At 31.5% G+C, this 9,177-nt stretch overlaps 1 protein-coding gene across 1 annotated transcript; it reads right to left on the reverse strand.

Moving 5' to 3' along the window:
- Window positions 1-8,175: 8,175 nt before the first annotated feature.
- LOC132641646 (glycine-rich protein DOT1-like) lies at window positions 8,176-8,710 on the reverse strand. The gene has a single exon (XM_060358702.1). The coding sequence runs from the start codon at window positions 8,664-8,666 to the stop codon at window positions 8,391-8,393; it is 276 nt and encodes a 91-aa protein (XP_060214685.1). The 5' UTR covers window positions 8,667-8,710; the 3' UTR covers window positions 8,176-8,390.
- Between the last annotated feature and the right edge of the window lie 467 nt (window positions 8,711-9,177).

Below are 9,177 nucleotides of genomic sequence, written 5' to 3' on the forward strand. Positions count from 1 at the left end.
TTAATTGAACATTTCAATTGTGGCCAAACTAAAACTAATTGACCAATTAGTCCCTTTGTAAAACATGGCTATATGCATAAAGTGACTAATTTTGCAAAATATAACCTAACTGACTTTAAATCATGTAATTGGCTATTTTAATTATAACCTCAATTATCACATAGCAAATAATTTCAGTTCTAACCACAATTGAGCACATCAATCATAAAGGGAAAAAATCCGATTATGCAATTTGTGAATTTTGAGAGGCAAATTGATTATCTTATTTGATTAACCGATTTCCTTGAATTAACGGAGTAAAATATTTGTAAATTTGACACTTGATAATTTGAAAAATTAATTGAATAATTGTTTTGAATTACTTTCTGATTTATCTTGACAAATACTTTAATCTTAATAGTAAAATATTTAAGTTATATTTAAATGACTTACAATCTATATTTGAAGTTACATTGCCAAATGAAATGGCAAAATATTCTCTAAATAATTTTATAAAATCATTTTGATTGATAAAAATATATATTAAACTCCGTTTGAGATCCAAAAATTCTGGGCAATTAAATAGAATTATTGTAGGTAAAAAGTTATGTGTCCACACTAGTCACCTAACACTAAGTTTGTATATATAAAGCTATAGCTTCAACAGATGCAAGTAATTCAAAGTATCTCTACCCATGGCCTAAAATCAATATCTTCTCTTAGCATCTGATGATCTCCAAATAAAAGTAATAGGATCTTAGGCAAGTAATTCAAAGTATCTATACTCATGGCCTCAACCTCATCCTCACTTTCTTCATCTTCAATTTCCTCCGCATTAGGTATTTCCTCACTATCACTTGATGATGTCACTATATAATTCGGATAATCCGGACCACGTAGACTAGGTCTTTGCCTATAATTTGGTGCAACGACCGCATTCTCCCTACATAAGAAACTAGAGTATTTTAACTACTAGACATCACATAATACTATTGATGTTAAAAAAGTAGACATACTAATAGTAATCAAACCGAAAATTGAGGAAAGACCATCGTTTTGAGTAGGTGTATAACCCCTAAAAAATATAATCAATACCATTAGTAGCATTCAAGTAATAAACATATGCTATTACACATAATAATAATGAATATTTACCATTGCCCATCAAATTGCTGACTTAAACTTTCAAAAGGCATTTGACTCCTCAAAATGCCTTTATAAGTACTCATGTCAAGGTAATTATGTTCATGGGTAGGTTCCACTTCAGTAACTTTAGCCTGAATTCTAGATGAGGATGCCCGACGAGGTCTATTTCGGGCTTCCCGAGGAGCTATAGCCATGACTTCAAGTCGATTAATGAGGACCTTCTGTACGTACATTTCAAGGACGTTTAAAGTTATGCATTCCTTATAAATCGTAAGGCACCTTCAAATAATCCGTCAAAGATTATCGTCTTGAATGTACCACTGTCCATAACTAACTATACCTTGCGTCGTAAATGATATTGGATATATTCCAATTATATCTAAATCAAAATCACTCATACTCACTTGTAGTTTATTATACAAGGCTTGGAGTAGTTTTGAGAATTTTAAGTTAAAGTGGAAACTTAACATGGTATTTTGGGGAAGAGTCATAACGCAAATTATTTTTCCCGAATATAATTTATCCGCCCCAAAATAAAGAAACTCTAATTTTTTAAACATCTTCCATTTTTTTGACTAATTTAGGAGTACAAAATGTAAAAGTTGGATGAAAATTAGAATTTGTGTAAAATACAGAAATTGGTTGAAACTTAGAAACTGTTTTTCCTTTCATACAAAATCCGTATTTATAAGGTTTGAATGCGTTTGAATATTCAATCAACTCATGCATGCAACTAGTGTGTCTTGCAGTGTTATGTCAAGTCAAATTAAGTACGGAGTATTGCATAACGTATGAATTTACTTCTTATATCAGTATAGCCCAGTTTATTCTGACATACGTAGTAATTTACTGTGTTATGTCAGAATAATGCAGTAGTTTATTGCGTTCTTCTGACATAACGCAGTAAATTATTGCGCCATATTTGTGCGCTACGTTGTCAATAGGAGTTTCATATAGAAAAACATTATAATTCGAATCCAAAATATGCGTTTCATGCTAGCAAGTGTTATATAACATAATTGACGAATAACTACCAACCACACAAAATTAAGTTACTATGTCATTTTTTAACCAATTTGAAGATATTAGTCGTATTACAACATTCTCTCCAGGAGACGTATTCGACGCAATGGGTAGGACATGGGAATTAGGTGAAGATTTGAAATACTCGAATAACTCGAACGATAGATACAACCAACATTACAACAATATGATGACAAACGAGTGGAATTGGCTTGAGGGAGGCTGCAGCACTGGAAGAAAACTTGACGTCACCAGGGCTTAAAACGCCCAAAAAGACGTGATATGTCAATGCCTCGTGGGACCACACAAGAGTTGAATTTTGCTCTTAACTGTTTTCACGAAGAGAACAATCGGATGAAAATACATTGTCTCAAGGTAGAATATAGTCAACATAGTTACGTCAGATTCAAATCCAAGTAGGATTCGGACTGCGAGATGTCCGATGACGATGATTCCCCATGATATTATTAATACTTGTACTGTATTAAATAAAGTTGGTGGGATCATAGTCATGATCCACAACCTGTTGAGTATGATACTTATATAAAGAGCCTTTTGCTACTTTGTATCTACTTAAAATTCAATGTCGAATATAGATATATAGATTTGTCGGTATTTTTTCCACAGGATTCGTATAGCAGTGGTGATGACAACTCAAATCAAAGCAACTATTCCGGTAATTCCTCAATCGATAACAGTGATTCGTGCTAGGCGATTTCAAGACCCACCTTTTAATAGAGCATAATGACGATTTTCGTGAGCTGAAATATTCAGATCCACAAGAATGTTATTATGGTTTATGTCGCGAATGGGCATATCGGTATGCCGAATCACAACGTCATGTTCGTGACTTGAAAATTTTCAAAGCTCAAATCCCAATAAGGTACTCAATAACCATGCCTCGAACAGGTCCAAAAACTTGCGAGGCTGCTGTACAAAGGATTAGAAAAGAAAACAACAGAATGATAGCAAGATGCTATACATTTTACATGCGAAAGTTGGCCGAAGAACAAGTATCATCATTAGGTAGAGAATTAACAAATATAGAAAAAAGATATGTCTTAAGAAATCCAAAATATTGTTCTGAGGACGATATTAAGGACTTCTATTCTAATGATGATTAAGAATATTGTGATTTTAGTTTTATGTTTAATTTATGATGATGTTGTTAATTTGAAGATTAGTATGTTTAGCTTTGCATCAACTCAAGGGCATGAATTGATGAATGTATTTTATGTTTTTTCTTTCTTTGATGATTGTATTTTTACTACTTACGATTTGTTATTAATGAACAAGTTTAAGTATTGTTATAACTTAAAGCTAATGACATCAAGTCTTTAAAGAAAATTGGAGTACGAGCACTTTTCAACCACTAAAATGATAATCCGAAGTTTTGCTTATTCTTGATGTATTGAGCCTATCTTATTAATCACACAAAAATAAGTGGGATTCTATATAAAATATTAAAGTTTCGAAGTCCCGAAGCATGATTAATCTATGGTTAAAGTACGTAAAAAAGTGTAAAGAAAGAGGAGTTTAACCAAAAGAAAAAAAAAAGGGGTTTGTTGGGAGAGGGGGGGGGGGTCCCCTTTAACGCAGTAAATTACTGCATTAAAGGACTTAACCCCACCGTTACGGTTAAGTTACTGCGTTAAAGGTATGATGATAAGCTTTTTTTATTTTTTTTATTGGGATATTTTGGTTCAAATGATATTTTTTGGGGTCATTTTGGTTCTGGACTCGGATTTTAGCCTATCTAAAAATGTTCTCCTTAAATTTCAATGTTCAAAGAGGGCAAATAAATTATTATATTTGTCTCTTCTTACCTACAGTAAAGTAAATATTCCTCTATCCCTACAATGTACAAGGTTTTTTTTTTTTTTTTTTCTATAGGCACTAAAAGACAAATTCAATCTCACTACTATTATATAAGCAGCAATCGAAAAGATTTGTCGTCCTCACATTATCATTTGGTCCTATGAAGCTGCTCCACATGTTATTCTCATTTTTTTCCTGTTTCAAGATTTGTCGTCCTCGCATTATCATTTGGTCCTATGAAACTGCTCCACATGCATGTTACTTTTGACCTTTGTATTGTTACTTTTGACCTTTGTATTCTCATTTTTTTCCAGTTTCAAGATTTGTCGTCCTCGCATTATCATTTGGTCCTATGAAGATGCTCCACATGCATGTTACTTTTGACCTTTGTATTCTCATTTTTTTCCTGTTTCATTTTCTTAAGATGGTCCACCCACACTTTGTAAGAGGTGTAAATTTTTGTGAATTCACTCTTATCTCTTATTTCATCTATTTCAATTTATACGACACCCTTTCATTTTTTATTTATTTTAAAAAGAATATCATCTTTTTATAATTAAAAATAACTTAATAAAACTTCCGTTACACCTTTAATGAAATAATGTATAGTCACACAAATATCTAAAGTTTGATTTAAACCACAAATTTTAAAAAAATTCCTTTATTTCTTAATTTTGGTGTCAAATCAAATGGTGCTACATAAACTGGGAAAGGAGAAATATTAGAAAAAAATATATTTCAATTATCATCTTGAAGAAGTTATAACTATCTTGAATTTTGGTGATTGTATGATGTCATATTTTATTCATGTTGAATTAGTGTGATTCTCGTCTAATTGATGTTTTTTCCTAACTAATTTTTTGAAACTGCCTAAGAAGATTTGCGACAATTTTATCCATCGCCTTTGAAAGCTTTATGATGTATTACAAATACTAAAAGTAAAAGTTATTAACTGATGTCATGTAGTGTTGAAAATGAAGGTAGTATTATCAGTCAACTTTTTTTTTTTTAAAAAAAAGTTTAGTTTAGTTAACTAAGAATGAATATTTTTAAGCACAAAATATGTATATGAAGAATTAAATTGATTACTGAGGTTCATTTTAAAGAATTTATTTTACCCCTAATTTCGTTTAATAAGCTTAAATCGCCGAATTTAACTAGCATATAACTTTGCCACGCGAAATTATGAGTGAAACTAGAACTTAATAAATACCAAAAAAAAAAAAATCATATATAATTAAAGAAATTATCTAGACACAAATTCATAAAAATGCTAATGTTTTTCAATTTATGATCCTCACCGAGTCGTAATTATTTTCCATATTTCAAAATCATGTTGCTTCATAGAATATTAAATTTTACGTTCTTTTATATTTGATAATTCTCCTTCCAAACTTCCTTCCTCATAAATAATTTTTTCTTTAACAAGATATGCAATTTTGTGACTAAGAGGGTTTAATAATTTTAAAGACTCACCAACTACAAATGCTGAATGTACCATTAGATTAAATTATATATGCCGTAGAAAAATGTGACACTAATCATATTTTTTTAATTAAAATTATTATATTTCTATATCATGAGTTTGGCCTGGACCTCATATAACTAGTAATAATATAAAATACGGAAAATGGCCAAAATTACCCCTGAACTTTGAAAAATAGTTTATTCATACCCTTCGTTATACTTTAGGGCCAATTATACTCTTACAATTATACTATGGGATCAATTATACCCTTATGTCTAACTGCTGCCACGTGGCATCATCCTAGCCCTTCAAAATTATTGTACCCTCAAATAATTTTTTACCCACTAAAATAACTCAATCCGACCCGATTTTTTTTCCACCAAAAATAATACGAAATTATTTTTATTTTATTTTGTTGGAAAAATTATCCGTATTATTTTTGCTGGAAAAAAATATTCGGGTCGAGTTGAGTTATTTTAGTGGGTAAAAAATTATTTGAGAGTAAAATAATTTTGAAGGGCTGGGATGATGCCACATGGCAGCAGTTAGACATAAGGGTATAATTGACCCCATAGTATAACTGTAAGGGTATAATTGGCCCTAAAGTATAATGAAGGGTATGAATAAACTATTTTTCAAAGTTCAAGGGTAATTTTGGCCCTTTTCCGTATAAAATAACACCCATCTCCTAAAGAATAATAAAGATGGAAAAAAAAATCATCAATACCTTTAAACAACTACACAAAGCCGTTGCTATTTTCCCAAAAATCATCAATACCTCGTTCAACTTCTATGTGAAAGCCGCTGCTATTTTACCCAAATCCCTCCTATGCGTGATATATATATATATTTTATTATTTTTATTTTTTTTATTTTTTTTGCTTCCTTAAAAAACTCCATGACCTTTTTTATTTCCTTATTCCTAGGTATCCACAATGGCCAGCAAAGTAATGGTGGGACCTGACCCACTTCTCATATCTGTAACTTAGACAAAATCTATTAGAAAGCCAACGGAAAAGTCTAAATTACAAGCTTGCCCCTCTGACCATTTTATTGAACTACCATCTCATACATTAAGACATAAATATAATATTCCTAATAATAAATTTACTTAGATATTTTATATACTATATTAATATATGATTATCCGCTTTGATACGAAACGCACTATAATTAAATAACTATAAAAAAGGAAGTAATTCTAAACACTTAAAAAAAATATCGGGTTGTTACAGATTTGGATCTGATCCAGTACAGTTCTATCCAATAATGCTCAGTGTAGGATTATGTTGGGATCGAAATAACAGGGCGTCATGTGAAAGCTAATAATTTACAAAACTTAAATGACGATAAATCGAACAACAACAAAATATATACTAAAAGAAACATAATATTTAATATGGTTTGATCAAGTGACCTACATATTAAAAAATTAATATAAAAAAACTCCCCCCTAAATAAAATTCTTATTTTAAAAGAAAACATTAAAAATTATAGAGAGAATAATCTCCCCATAAATAAGACTCTCTAAAGAACTACATTGTGGATGTTATTGTGTTCTTGTTATGGGAAGGAGGTATAGATGTCTAAAACTTTTCCTCCAAACAAGAAATAGCTAATATGAAAGAGAATTATATTTTCCTTTCAGGAAAAGTAAAAGCAATTATGCTAACACTTTAAATTTTCTTCAAGAAAAAAGGAAAAATCAAATTTCATAAGAAAATCAAGGCAAAAAAACCTAACATATTAGATGAGGCCTGAGGGATACATGTCGATCCACTTCATATTTCTATGGTTTAGGGCCATCTATTAATTTAACTGGCCATCTATTTAATTTAACTTAACAATCTCTTTAAGCATAGTTAACAGTCAAAATCCTTCTATATTTCCAATGGCAGAGAATGTCTGAATCACAAAAAGAAACAATGTCTAATTTTCCAATGTCTGATTCACAAAAAGAAACAATGTCTAATTTTCCAAAGGACAAAGACCCATCCTCCCTATTCACAGCTCGCTGAACTGTCAACCCCACCCCACCCCACCATCAATAGATGGAAGACAAAGGAGCAACATTTGACGAAGTTTGGGGCGGAAAAAAAGGGACAGCCATCAAGCAAATCTTGGATATAAAGAAGCAAGTCAAGCTTCTGGTACTCTTTTAAGTTTAGAAGCTCACCATATTGAAGTAGTAGTGACAGTTTTTCCTATGTCGAACTTAAGAAACAATGGTCCACTTTTATTAGATTAGCAAGTACTATTGTACAAATAAAGAAGAAAATTTGGTTAAATTTTATATATCTAAGAGAGACTATAGCTTCTTGGAGATGCTGATGGAGGTGATCTTTGAAATCGGTTATTGGTAATTAGCAACATCCTATGAGTAGAGAGCAACAAACGAAAATGTTAATCTATGTGCTCCTTCAATCGTATTAACTGGTGACAGATTTGCTTTTCAGTTCATAGAAATGTTGACTTTTGACTTTTAACTATGGTTAAAAAGATTGTTAAGTTAAATAGATCTAAATGATAGAAATGTGAAGTGGACAGGTTGTCCCTCATCTAATCAACATTACTGGACAGAACTGTATCGGTCCGGATCGAAATCCATAAACCATGGTGTGCTTATGAGTGAAAAAAAGGAAAGAACAATTGAAGAATCGGCCATTCAGCATGAACTCTATGAGCATTATCGAGCTAAACCGAACGAATTAAAATGAAAAAGAAAAAACCAACTATCAAAATTAGAAGCATAATTAAGTTATTCCATATTCATTAACTTAACTTTTAATACAGAACTTTGTACATGCTCCATTATATTCGATGTAAAGCACTAAATATTTCCCCAAAACATAAGCAAATAGTAACCAGGCAACGAAATACATATAAAACCAAAAGAAAATAAAAAGCCCACACACTATCATAGACATAAAGTTTTAATTTATTTATTTTTAAGAAGTCATTTTCCCTTTTGTCCGAAGTGGAGACCAGAGAAATAAAGCTTGGGATTGCTCTCAAAACTAGGCCTTGAAATATAAGCCCCTCCACCACCTGGCGCCTTCATCATCCCGCCACCACTTCCCTTAGTGGAGCCACCACCGCTGCCACCTTTGGCACCAGCACTTCCTCCACCACCGCCACCTTTGGCACCAGCACTTCCTCCACCACCACCACCTTTAGCACCTCCACCACCGCCGCCTTTACCGCCGCCACCTCCTCCTTTACCACCTGGCATTTCACTTGCTATGTAGTAGTAGTTGATAAATAACTCTCATGAATTATAGTAAACTCTTGATCAGCTATGCCTTTATATAGGGAGTTAGTCATTAATTTTTTTGAGATAAGGTTTAATTAAAGTGAAACTTACGTAAATAGTTATCTTTTATTGACTTCTAATTAGATATAACTATAAAATGCAAAATTACCAAATGTAGCTATTTTTCTTTAAAAACGCGTATATTTTTTTTTTTTTTGAAATATAGAGAAATACAGTGAACAGTAAACACGCTCCAGTAAAATCAGGAGCTATTTATCGAACAGATTTTTTGAAATATAGTAAAATACACGGAAATACAAAATTGGGTTGAGTAAAAATAGGCTATATTTTTTTAACAGATTCTTTTTTTTTTAAATGGTAAGTTAAATTAAATCAACCATATTTCACGCATTCCATAACAGCTCACAAATCTGTCTCAACTTTTATCACAATCAAAACTTTTTGAATTCAAAAATAACTAAAAATCTGA

The sequence above is a fragment of the Lycium barbarum genome, chromosome 5 (assembly GCF_019175385.1).
Source record: "Lycium barbarum isolate Lr01 chromosome 5, ASM1917538v2, whole genome shotgun sequence".
Lineage (NCBI taxonomy): Eukaryota > Viridiplantae > Streptophyta > Magnoliopsida > Solanales > Solanaceae > Lycium > Lycium barbarum.